Genomic DNA, 14,136 nt, shown 5'->3' on the forward strand with positions numbered 1-14,136 from the left:
GCGACACATCTCCCACATAAGGTTTCTTTGGAGGAAAACACTAAACCAGGGAAAATCGGAAATGGAGGGAATTTAACATCGAGATTACTGACTTGGAATAATCTAAACTGAATGCTAAATGAGGGTTCCACTATACTGGGCCATCCAACTAAAAATTACTCCTTAACTGCTTAGCAGTCAAGAAGGCAGAACAGGTTGAAGCAGAGGGGATGGGGAGGAAAGGATCAGGAGGGAGACAAAGGAGGAGGTAGGGGGATAGTTTAACTCATTCTGTATCATTATAACTAGTTTCTTCAAGATTAATCTTAATATTATTCCTCCACATCCATCTGTCTCCCTAGTAAGAATCCCCTTCACATTTATGTATGCGTATCTTATTCATTTTCCATCCATGCTATATGTCTACCTTATTATTATCTCCATGATATACTTACCCTAACATTACTAAAATTAGACTGTAAATTATAAAATTGGCCATGGTATAATTTCTTCTATTACCCATTCATTTCATCCCTTTGGGTCCAAATACTTGCAACCTATTTTGCTCCATTAGGCAATGTTCCATAACTTCAATAAAGGGAAAAGTAAATATATATGAGACAAACACCATCTTAAGTGTAACAATTTAATTGTAGTTCTTTTTTCTTTCCCTCCTCCTACAATTAAATTGTTACACTTAAGACGGTGTTTGTCTCATATATATTGTGTGAGTGTAACAGGATGCTCAAATATGATATGGGAAAAGTAAAGTTTTACATAACTATCCTTTCTGCCTACAAAGCCCGCTACATCAAAATACCTACTATCAAGAGTATAATATTCCCATGTCATGAAAATGAATAAATACGCATGGACTTCTGACAAGAAAGCAGCACAAATGATTGTGTATTAAGTGGCAAAAGAAGACTTGTGGAGGTATCAATGATGTCTGATTGAGAACTGACAATAATATTTAGTGGCTTCAGATATAAGGGGAAGACCTTAAGGAAATGGACACAGAAAAATTTTGATATGGGATGATTTATTCTGAGAAAGCTGGGTGATCTAGATATTAAGAACAGTACTGGTCAAAAAACCTAAACAGGTTTCCAGCTCTTGAAAACATGTGACATAAATGTTAACATCAGCTCTATATTGGAACAAACAACAATTTAACAAAGAGCACTACAAATTATAAGAGCAAAGGAAGCAGGGGACACACAGTAGCGTAGTTGGTTGAGGGGCTATGCTACAAGCCAGAAGGTCGCGGGTTCAAGTCCTGATGAGGACACTGGATTCTTTTCAATTGACCTAATCCTTCCAGCCACACTATGGCCCAGGGGTCAACTCAGCCTCTAACAGAAATGAGTACCAGGAATTAATTAAATAAATTCCTGGGGAGTAAAGGGCAGCCGGGGCTTAAGTCTGACAACCTTACTGCCATCTTTGAGCCGACTGTCTTAGATAATGTGGGACCCTCAACGTCTAACAACCCTATGGGCCTTCACGGCCTGTTACAGGGATAGCTTTACTTTTACTTACCCATAGGATCCAAACCACATAGAGATAATTACAGTAATCCAAGATGCTGAATTAATTAACCTGAATTCACTGAGCACTCACTAACAAGATTATAAACAACCATACACACGATATAGGAGCTGGGATAGCGCAGTCGGTACAGTGACTGACTACGGGCTGGAAGACTGAGGGGTTGGAGTTCAAGTCCTGGTAAGGTCAAGAATCTTCTCTTCTCCACACTGTCCACACCAACTCTGGTGCCCATCCATCCTCCTATTTGAGAGGGGAGGGGCTCTTTCCCCAGGGTTAAAGCTGACCACTCACCTCCAACTAATTCCAAGGCCAAGAAAAATGTGGATCTATACATCCACTCCCCCATATGCCTTCATGACATAGTGCTTAATCAGTTAAGCACAGAGGGTAACTTTACTTTTTTATACACGATGTATCACCATAAATAATAGCCCTCTTGATTTTCACCTTTTTGTAGTTGGTAAAATATTGAAATTCCAGGAGGAGCCAGTGCTGAGTTTTGGAAACCACTGCATTTGTATGTTAGCTGCGTGGAAAGCCATTATTATCCCCCCCCCCCCAAAAAAAATAAAAATTATATTTGTTTGATTTGTGACCCTTCTCGCTTAAACACATTTATTCTCCTTCCACTTTCCATTCATGGAGGAAATGCTCCACTCCCTCGAACCATGCCACAACAGACATGGGAATTAATGCCAGATATGATTTCATTTAAATTCTTCTTGGGCAGCTGGTTTTCTTTCGTGCAATTAAGAATAGCCCTAAAGTATGGAACATTGTGGTATTGACTGGCTCTGCACAAACTGCCTACTGCCTGCTGTAAGAGCAACTTACAATGGGCAGGTCAAACAGATATACATCATAGACTCAATACCAATACAACATTCAGTAAACTGACACATACCTGGCATTATCTGCCTCCAGTGCCTTGCACCGCTGCCTAACCTGGATCCATTCTTCTTGACTTTTATTATCTTCACTACCAGCATGATGTTTCAGTTCCTCTTGAACGGCTCTCAGTCTGTCTTTCATCTGCTCAGCTTCATTACGGCTTTGTTTCGCACTCTGCTGAGATTCCATCAGTTGATCTGAATAGTAAAATGTAATCTTGGCAGACACAGTATACACCCATTAAAACACTCCATCAGTCTACATAAACATACACAAGATCAATTAAAATCATACTTTTGCTTTCAATGGAATATGAAAATTATTGTAAAAGAGCAGAATTCTGAGTCTCATATCCTGAATCATTTGTGATAGGTTAACTGTCATTACAATTTTCAAATAGTGCAGTGTCATGAACAATACTCATAATAAAGATGGCTACAATACACTTTTTATCCAACAGTTCAGTTTCATATTTCAATCATTCCAGTATCTAATGTCTGACTTTATTTTCTGCTAGATACATTCACAGGATTGACACATCAAACATGACATGCATGTTTAAAATGTTGGTACTCTGTAACTAAAACATCTCTGAGGATGCATCATCATCAGATAGTGACACAGATCATTGCATCACCACGTAAAAGTTACCAGATTCTATTTTCCACATACAATGGGGACTGTCACTCACTGCGCACATGACTTTTCTTACAGAAGGCTGCTTACTCAAGGCATGACATATCCTCATAGATGTTTAGGCAAAGGTGTTATGCTATAACCCAGTGTGACATTACATTACCCTACAAACTTTAATCAGTTTCAGTTATACACACTCAATATTTCTTTCAATGGTGAAGGTGAAAAATGTGAAATGTGGTCATGGCAGTTCTTACCACAGCACCCAAACTTCCTTCACAAAATTGTTTTCTCTTTTTCAACATTTCATCGAATAATTTTCTGATATTCTGAATGTGATTATGTTCTTATTACATAATGACAACACTTCAAATTTTGCACTTGTTAACTAAATCATTCAAAATGTTTATATTATTTCCTGAACTTCTTATTCACCACTCCATATAGCAATGTTGTAATCTTAACTTCTTTGAGGAGGAATTCAAAAAGTGGTCCATAAGAAGTGTGCCTAACAAACTGATGTTTTATTAAAGCCTCACATTTACAAACACCTTAGAGAATAAATCTGACTGCACATATTTAACAGTGTTTCTGTTAGCCTGTAAATGTAATACTGTGTATTTTAAGGGTGCTAATTTGACCATTTTCACGCACACAGGGAATATAAGGGAAAAATTTATATGCACAATTTTCTTAGAAGAAGACTTTCAATTTATTAGTGGTGTTAATGGCACGTTAAGTCTTTTCAGTATTAACATGAATCAAAAGAACCATAACATATAAGAAAATTAAACTTCTTATGAGAATTTTACAGTCTTCCACTCATTTTGTGAAAGAATTACAAATGATATACTATGAAAATGAACCATCAAGTCTTTACTTCTTGTAATAAAACTATCTCAGTGGATAAATGATAAAATGTAAATGATGAGGTGGCAGTCCACCCAATACCATATTATACTGCCAAATGGATGGCAACTTCCCCTAGTCTCATCTACAGATTCCTTATCATGTGACAATGTAACAACACACACCACATTTTTAGTATGTTTCTTGGATGGTCAAAAGTGAATGTACTTCTCTTGCCAACTTAATTACCAAAACAAGCATCTTGCCAAATCAGCTGCTTATGGCAGAATTCATTCACTTTTCTCATCAAAGGAATCCCATGTTTTGCAATTATTGCATTTATAAACATTAAATTGACATACAACGTAAGGCCTCAGCTTCCTCAGAATATTGAACACTGCGCTGCTGTTCATCTTGGAGCCGTTCCTGCAACTGTAATACTTGAAACTTCACCTCATCAGCTGATGTTTCAAGCCAATGCATTTGTTCGTGTAATCTGGTTACTGATTCAGACTTTTCCTGCATCTGATTTTGGGCTGCCTATAATAGAAAATGGTTATGTATCTATTTCTACAGTATAACAAATGGAATTTTTAACAATTTTCATGAATAATTTTCTAACATGGATTGCTTTTAACAATTACAGAATTTATATTATTATTATTATTATTATTATTATTATTATTATGTATGGGCTACATACTGAATTACATACTAGTGCATAATATAAATTTTTAGCATGATCTTCAGTTATTGATAAGTTAACAGTCATAAAAAACACTACATTTGATGCTGACTGATAGATAAAGTTTATTTGGTGACTTTCTGAACTCTGCACAGGTTACATGGTATCAAACGGCAGGATAATTGTGAATGACGAATTGGAAACAATGCTGAAAGTATCAGTGGTGACCTATTTTAAGGTACTGCTTGGGTGAAAGGTTTATGGGAAGCCATGAAAAAAATGTCAAAATTGCTGATTGTTGTATAAAGATTCAAATACCAAACCTCCTATATATGAAGGTGGACTACTATCCACTATTCCATGGTATTCAGTCCCAAGCTTCAACCAGTCTGTCAATAGCATTATTTGTTGACATAAAGCATATACGAGGTCTGACAATAAAGTTCATGAACTCGCCACCATGTGCTTGCTGTGGCAGCAGTGGACAGAAACTTCAGTACACTTTGATGATGACTGTATATCAGCGTGTCACAGCTGTGTTGTTGTTGATCTAAGGTAGTCTCTTTCTGAGTGGCATCTATTACTGTCTGAGTATGTTTTGGTGTGCCATAGTAAGAATTTTGGAGCTTGAATTAGAGCAACAAATGAACAATAAATTTCTTGTTAAACTTGGCAAAATCAGAGAGATGTTAGTGCAAGTGCCCCCAGTGACTTTTTTCTGTTTCCAAAGATAAAGGAAATATTGAAAGGAAGGCACTTTAATGACACTGATCAGAAGAAATACAATGGCAGCTCTGAAGGCCATTACACAAAACCAGTTCCAAAATTGTTTTGAAGGATGGACTAGGTGCTGGCATCAGTGCATAGCTTCTCAAGGGGAGTGCTCTGAAGGTGACCGCAGTGATATTTAGCAATGAAGTATGCAGCACTTATCCCACGATGAGTTCGCGAACTTTACTGTCAGACCACATATGTAAAAACATCTCCAGCAAAACATCCCTCCAGCAAAGACAGTCTTACTTAAACAGAAAAGATGGAAAACAGTACTACAGACATTTACTGTATTTTCACCATATGAAGAATTAAAATTAAAAATTTCTTGGCTCACAACACCTCTCAATTTCCCTTGAGTAGCATCCTTTTGACATCCAAAACCAAGGCTTTGCTTGATTAAAGAGTAATATAACAGATTCTAAAGGATTCTGATGATGGTGTATAACACACAGAATTACTGAGTTTTTTTTTTTACTTTTTCCATCATCCAGTATTCTATAAAATAGAAATCACAACATTTCAGAAGCTGGATCTGTTTATGTCCTCAGGTGAGGGGGGGGGGAAGATACCTACTCAGCTGGGCCCATTAGAAAGAATCACTGGATTGAGATCAGCTCTTTTGATAGGGCCCAACTGAGTAGGAGTCTTCTCCCCTTCACTTGAGGACAGAAAGAGATCCAGCTTCCCAAACGCTGTGTTGTATATTTTCTAGAATACCAAACGATGGAAAAAGTCCAAGAACCCAGTAATTCTGTGAATAATATAATAAAAAGAAAACTTAATTTGATATATTGTCACATGATGTTAGTGACTACAGATTGGATATGGATTGGTGACTGGAGTTATTGACCACTTATACCCATGACTCGGAAGTACAAGTAATTACGGCACTAATCACCGATTTCAAAACTTTACAAATCACTAGCACATGATAAATTTTGTCAATCTCCACTAGTTATATCCTGGCAATGGATTTTATAGCAGTCCTACAGTAACTACACCCCACATAGTGTCTTCACAGCTGCACTCTTGCAACACTTTCTTCATAGCTGGACTTCCAACTCTAAACTAAACTGGATCACCAGCTCTTCTCAGACTCCCCCGCAGAGCTCAACTGAATTGCCAACACTCAACTGAACTAGACTGTTCCAACTGTCTTCTTTATAACTTCTCAATGCAGATCACATCAAAAAACACCCTTCTTCTTTGTTGTATGTGTGTTCGTTTCCACAGGAATGTGTTCACCAAGCCATTGTAGAGAAACAGCCATTTTTTAATCACTTACTACACAGCAACAGCTATACTCATGGTTTTTTTTAAGTTCCATCAACCTGTATAGCTTACAGGCATACTGATTTTCTTCTTTCCCGAGGGCTGTGCTTGGTCTCACCTTCCTCACTGTGGCTCAGTTTTCTGCAGTGTCTACTCTCCAACCACTCCANTTCTCAATGCAGATCACATCAAAAAACACATTTCTTCTTTGTTGTATGTGTGTTCGTTTCCACAGGAATGTGTTCACCAAGCCATTGTAGAGAAACAGCCATTTTTTAATCACTTACTACACAGCAACAGCTATACTCATGGTTTTTTTTAAGTTCCATCAACCTGTATAGCTTACAGGCATACTGATTTTCTTCTTTCCCGAGGGCTGTGCTTGGTCTCACCTTCCTCACTGTGGCTCAGTTTTCTGCAGTGTCTACTCTCCAACCACTCCACTGCTCCCTCCTTAAGGCCATTTGTCCTGAGTGGCTACCTGATAAGGTGTGAGGCAGTCCAAGTTTATGACCATCGTCTTCCTCCACTTGGTGTGACCAACAGTTCAAAGAGCCGTCAATGCTCTTACACTGCTGGCTCCTGCTCTGTGTGCTGTCTTTTCGTTTCAGAGGGGGCTGACCCTTCCACAATTTCCAGTCACTTGTTCTCTGAAGTCTAATGGAAGTCCAAACTATTTACTTTGTGACCTGTAGCTCTTGGGTCTTCCTGAAGATCCTGCCGAGTGCTGCCTTGCTTTCCAGACGTGGCTCCTGTCTTGAGCTTTAGTTCCTTATTCCAGTGATGCCTTTCAGTTTTGCCTGATGTCCCTTCTTGAACATCTGTCCTTTAGGGATTCCTCTTGCAACAGTCCTAGCCTTGTCCCTTATGCCATGCAGGAATGGCACAGTGGGTCATCCCTCTGCATGCAGCAGCCAACTTCTTCCAGGACCCACCACTGCCCTGGGTTCATTTCTTCAGCTGACCGAGGAGCCCTAAGGCTAGATTCCAGTTTACATGCCATTTCTTCAGTGCTCTGACAGGTTTCATTGTGACCTCTTCCTTAGGGACCCCCTCAAGCTCCACCACAGATTCTATTTCTTCTGAGGTTGGTTCCTTACTCTCTAGACATGCCTCCATCACTTCTTGGCAGGCCACAGTCTCTTTTCACTATGTCCTCATATCTGCTAGCCAGGCATCCATCTTGGCTAGCCCTTATTTCCTTTAGCTTGACACCCGTCTTCTTGTGGTGAGTCCATTTTTCCTGTTGATTCTGTTTTCAGCCAGCAGGCATACCATCATTTGTTCCACTTCCATAGTGCGGCAGTTCAACAATCAAGCTCCACTGCAGTTTCCAAATCACTAGCATATGCTAAGTCTTCTAAGTCTTCATGAGTTGTATCTATCTTGACAACAGATTTTATAACAATCTCATTAAAACTACAGCACACATAAAGTCTTCGTCTCACAGCTGCACTCTTGCAATTCTTTTCTTCACAGCCTAACTTTCAACTCTCAACAGGATCACCACCTCTTCCCAGCCTCCCTTGCAGAGCTCAACTGAACTGCCAACCCTAAACTAACTGGATTGTCTTCTTTATAATTCCTCCGCATGGACCACACTGAAAACACCTTTCTTCTATTGCTGCATGCATGTTCATTTCTGCGAGAATGTGTTTACCAAGCGGTTGCTCAGAAATGGCCATCTGTTTATTTACATACTGCATAGCAATGGCTGTACTTATAATTTGTTTCATGGTCTTTGCCTAGCAATAAGTCTATACATCACAATATTGTTGCATGTCACATGCATATTATCACTTTTTGAGGTTAGGTGAATTCTGTTACCGAATATGAATATGTACTCATGTTTACAATGTGTTCACAGTTCTTTAAGCAAGTTAGTAATTCTTGCTACAGAGGATTTGGAGCAGAAAATAATTAAAAACCTGAAAACTAAATCTTAAAGATCAACATAACTTGCCTGCAGCTGGTGCTTCAACATGTTTGCCTCCTCTGTGGTTTTCTTCATTTTGAGTTTGGCACAATCTAATTCATGCTGATAATGCTGCTGCTCAGCCTCAGCATCACGCTTCTTGCCACGCGACTCCGCAAGTAACTCTATGCATTACAACTAGACTATGTCATTATTTACATATTACTAACATGTATGTTCAATTCACAGATAAATAAAAACTTGGAAAAGATAAAATAAACATTAGGAACATAGGATCTGAGGTTCTCACAGTGGTGGTTATGAAGAGTTCTGTCTTCTGGGATAGAGCGCTGTGTAGGATCTGAGGTTCTCACAGCGGTGGTTATGAAGAGTTCTGTCTTCTGGGATATAGCGCTCTGTAGGATGAGGTTCTCACAGCGGTGGTTATGAAGAGTTCTGTCTTCTGGGATAGAGCGCTGTGTAGGATCTGAGGTTCTCACAGCGGTGGTTATGAAGAGTTCTGTCTTCTGGGATACAACGCTGTGTAGGATCTGAGGTTCTCACAGCGGTGGTTATGAAGAGTTCTGTCTTCTGGGATATAGCGCTGTGTAGGATCTGAGGTTCTCACAGCGGTGGTTATGAAGAGTTCTGTCTTCTGGGATATAGCGCTGTGTAGGATCTGAGGTTCTCACAGCGGTGGTTATGAAGAGTTCTGTCTTCTGGGATATAGCGCTGTGTAGGATCTGAGGTTCTCACAGCGGTGGTTATGAAGAGTACTATCTTCTGGGATATAACGCTGTGTATGTAGTCCACTGAAAGTCAACTGATGTTTTGAAGGAACATATCTCCTCCATCTTGATGGTCAAATAAGCTGATTAAGATACCAGCATGAAAGCAGGTGGCAAGCCAAGTAATTGGCTGGCTTCTGTCTAAGTAAGTCATGGAAACCTCTCATCTGTTCTCTGAAAGATCATGTGAAGCCTCCATCACATGACAGCAGATCTGGGTTTTCCATAGGGACACACAGGTCAATGCACACTGCCCTTATCAGGGCACAAAATATGCCCTCTCAAGACAGTCAATAGTCTCCACACTGATGTCCTGGCTTCCTCCAACTTCCTCTGTTCCTTCATCCCCCAACCGCATGCCTGTAACTCAACTCACTTGACCTCTCCCCCTTACACATCTGTTCCCAGCCAAACACACCTTTACACTCTTTCCTTGTCTTTTTCCCAGACCAGCAAAACCGCACCTTTTCAGGGCCATCATAAACTCCTGTTCTTGTCTCCTACCGGTTTGCTCAGTGGTTGCATGACAACCCAGTAGTTTCATTCTGTCACATGGTGAGCCAATGGGAACTGAAGTCCACTCTTCCATTTCCTTCCTGTTTCCTATATAACCTGAAATTTCTGTCCAGCCAATTACTTGGCTTGCCACATGCTTTCACGCTGGTATCTTGCTCAGCATATTCAACCCTGAAGACAGACGTGACTGACTTTCAACAAACTGTATGGTGTTATATCATAAAAAATTGTTCTCTTCAAACATTGGCAAATTATAAAAAAGCAAGCAAATAAGGCATTTATTATCCTTTAAAGGCTGAAGCTCAACTAAATAATATTTAAAAATTCAGTCCTTACCATACCTCAGAGAAAATATTGTTCTCCATTAAAGAGATCAGCTGGTTAACGATATTTATGGAAATAATCACTATATTCTGAGAACCACATGAAACATAAATAGAATAAAAAAGATAATGTTCAAGCAGGCAGTACGTTAGGTAACCAATGTACTTCAAAAGTATAAACATATTTCAGCCTAAAAAGGGCAATCTAAATAGGGAAAGTTAAGATACAGTAACAATATTTTGTTGATAGATGCAGTAATAAAAGTTAATTGCAACAGACTGCATAAAGTTCATGGTTAAAATACTCCTGCTGCTGAAATGTATAAATGTTCAACTTCTTTTAACTCACATATACTGAAACTCTGCATTCAGTGTGGCTTTTGTCTTTTCTTTGAATCACTTTCAAAACGGTGAATATTAATGAAATATTCATAAAATTCACTGTTGGCATTTAAGCGATGTTATATTCAAGAGATCAGTTAAGATGGTACATATTTAATAACAATTTACGTAGTGTAAAAATCAGATTTCATTAAGTTAGTCTATATATTTGTAGCTTCTTTAATGATGCTGTCAATAACTCAGACAACATATGATCAAGTTAATTTGAAAATAGTGTTCACATATGTACTCTTCTGATGTCAACTGCACATGGACATCTTCTTCAACATGTACAATAAACAAAAGAAATAAAAAGTAATACATACACCACATTCTAAACCAAAACAAATGCAAAGCCTGGAAGACAGACTGTACCAAACTACACATACAGGACAACACATGCATCACAAAGTCAAGGCTAGAAAAATAAATAAAAAATGGAAACTCATGTTCTACAACAGACAATACACAACCAGTTAACAACTGGAAGAGACAGTCCACAAACTATACATGGAAAGAAAAATATACAATGGAGAACCTATTTGCAAATCTGTTAGTACCAAACATCTAAAAACAACCACTGTGGTTAACAATGTTAAATACTAATTAATACTCCACAGTCTGCATACATTATATTGAGAGAAAATCATTTTAAATTTCTGACAACTTAAAATTAAAAGTATTAAGAAAAATATTTTAACAAAGTGGGACAAAATACACTGAAAATCAGCTCAAACCATTATAATTTGTATGCTTCTCCAATAACTGTATTATACATATGCATCCAAAATTTGCAAACAATGGCCAATGTGTAGCTATTAACACTTATGCTCACAATGAGTGTAGAACGGCCTGATGACAGATGACAGCCAAAAAGTCAAAACATGCTCCAACAATAAAGAACTGTATATAATTAATTCAAGTTCATGCAACAGTTGTGATAAAGGGAACTTCTATGTATACAGCTGGAATACTTCCTGCTAGACTACAATATCCATTACTGGTCTTCAGCACCATTAAAAATTTCAGGCATGCATAAATTGAAAGCAAATGTTCTTCAGAAGCACACGGATCTGTGGGTTTTATCCTTGTCAAAAACCATTTAATTTCAAGATATGGGACAGACTGACAATTACATTCAACTAAATTCAAATATATTTGTCAACTATTTGTAATGTTCAGTAGACACTACCTTACATAGAGAAAAATGAAATGTTTCTACATTTTTTAATCGTTTCTTGCATCCTGTTGTGTGTTTAATCAATAGTAGAGTGAATTTACCAACTATACAACACGTTTTTTATCACCTTATCACTATATGTTTTGACCTCAAGAGGTCATCTTCAGGTGTATGAACACGGCTGTATAATTACACGCGGTCACATTCACTTTTCATTCATTCGATCTTGTATCTTTTCCAGACTTACGCTCACTAATATATTGAGTTCTTTTTATAAAACACAGGTTAAAATTATTATTCTTCTAACTTAATTGTTAAAAGTTAAAAGTTCATGAATCGAGGTTCAATTCATGTCACTGGTTACACTTTCACTTGTTTTTTGGTCTTATTTTTACTTACACTCGCTACTGTATCTAGTTCTTTTTAAACTACTTCAGTTATTATTATTGTTAAAAGTTAGTGAACTGAGGTTCAACTTATGTTATTAGTTACACTTTCACTTGTTTGTGAGGTCTCACTGTTCTTCCGCGTTCTTTGATGTTGCTGGATCTGTTATGATCAGTACCCATCACGACAACGATCATAACAGATCCAGCAACATCAAAGAATGCAGAAGAACAGTGAAACCGCACAAACAAGTGAAAGTCTAACTAATAACATAAGTTGCACATCAATTCACGAACTTTTAACAATAATAACTAAACTACGTGGTGAATTCCGTATATAATGCCTATTTTTTTGTGTTAATATGTAACGTCTGAGCTGGATGTTGGTGGTGTTGTAGTAAAGGTTGAACCTTCCCGCCAATGTACTGTTAATTTGGTTGTTATGCGACAGATAGCGACAGCAGAGCAGTCTACCAAAATGGCGTCTGACATAGAAGTGTGTATGAAAGAGAAATGTTATTGAATTTCTCACTGCCTAACAAATTGTACCCATTGACATCCATCAACACTTGCTAAAGGTGTGCGGAGACAATACAGTGGATGTCAGCACAGTGATTCGGTGGGTAGTGTGTTTCAACAGTGGCGAAAGTGAAGTACACAACAAGCCACGCCATAGGCACCCTGCTAACCTGCCACTCCTCACAATGAACAGCACCTCATCCGAACACATCAGCAGATAACGACCAGGGACTGTCAATTCTGAACGCTACAAGATGACGCTGACTAAGCTGAAAGCCCGTATTTCCCAAGTCAGGCCAGAGAAGCAGACAACCTTTCGCTTGCAACAGATAACGCTAGACCCCATACCAGTTTGGCGACCACCGCGCACATTGCAAAGTTTGGCTGGACTGTCCTACAACATCCACCTTATGGCCCCGGTTTAGCACCTTCAGACTTCCATCTCTTTGGGCCTATGAAATATGGATTAAGTGGGCAACATTTTCCAGACAATGATGCTGTCATTGCAGCTGCTGGCGCAGACTTTTAAGGGCGTGGCATACAGGCTCTTGTTCATCGATGGCAAAAGTGCATAACGAATGGTGGTGATTATGTGGAAAAATAGCTGTAAGTGACTGAAATCTTGCTCTATTTAACTGCATTATTTTGATTTCTGTATGTGCTGTAGTTTTCTTTAAAAAAATAGGAGGCATTGTACGTATATGGAACACCCTTAGTAGTTCAAAAAGAACTAGATACAAGTAAAAATGAGACCGAAAAACAAGTGAAAGTGTAACCAATGACATGAACTGAACCTCGATTCACGAACTTTTAACTTTTAACAATTAAATTAGAATAATAATAATTTTAACCTGTGTTTTATAAAAGAACTCGATATATTAGTGAGCGTAAGTCTGGAAAAGATACAAGGTCGAATGAATGAAAAGTGAATGTGACCGCGTGTAATTATACAGCCGTGTTCATACACCTGAAGATGACCTCTTGAGGTCGAAACATGTAGTGATAAGGTGATAAAAAACGTGTTGTGTAGTCGGTAAATTCACTCTACTATTGTTTCTACATTGTTAATTTCCTGTTTCCTATTTCAGTTACAAATTATTTCTTGGCTAAATTCAAAATAACATCTAATAATGCTAATTTTTAACAAAATAATTTGATATCAAACTTCTGTTCATTAAACCTCTTGCAAAAGAAGTTAGGCACAACTGTGATTCATCACACAGGTCAATATACTCTTAGTCTTCACAGATAACACAATATAAGGTGATACCACCATTGTACATACAGAAACTAAACACAAAATATATGGAGAAAATTAGAACATTAACCCACTTTACCTGATATATAATTTATATATGATTAAAAGCGGGTGAAGTTCTTGATGCATTCATCCTATATGAGTTTCCCATGCTACAGAGCACACTCTTCTTGAGAAGCTAAAAGTCACTCAGCTATAACAGCATTTTAAGTTTCTCCTTCATGTATGAT

General features: G+C 38.1%; 1 protein-coding gene across 2 annotated transcripts in view; it reads right to left on the minus strand.

Moving 5' to 3' along the window:
* LOC111867107 (sarcolemmal membrane-associated protein) overlaps window positions 1-14,136 on the minus strand; it is a 78,058-nt gene that overhangs the window by 20,795 nt on the left and 43,127 nt on the right. For both annotated transcript variants that reach the window (XR_002843291.2, XM_023856630.2), the window contains exons 15-17: window positions 8,604-8,740; window positions 4,272-4,449; window positions 2,438-2,621 (exon numbers count right to left, since the gene is read on the minus strand). Coding sequence is in view for 1 of the 2 variants with exons in the window: in XM_023856630.2 (XP_023712398.1) it covers window positions 2,438-2,621; window positions 4,272-4,449; window positions 8,604-8,740 (499 nt within the window). In the remaining variant the exon portion in view is untranslated. The remainder of the gene's footprint in view (window positions 1-2,437; window positions 2,622-4,271; window positions 4,450-8,603; window positions 8,741-14,136) is intronic.

This window comes from Cryptotermes secundus, unplaced genomic scaffold (genome assembly GCF_002891405.2).
Source record: "Cryptotermes secundus unplaced genomic scaffold, Csec_1.0 scaffold277, whole genome shotgun sequence".
Lineage (NCBI taxonomy): Eukaryota > Metazoa > Arthropoda > Insecta > Blattodea > Kalotermitidae > Cryptotermes > Cryptotermes secundus.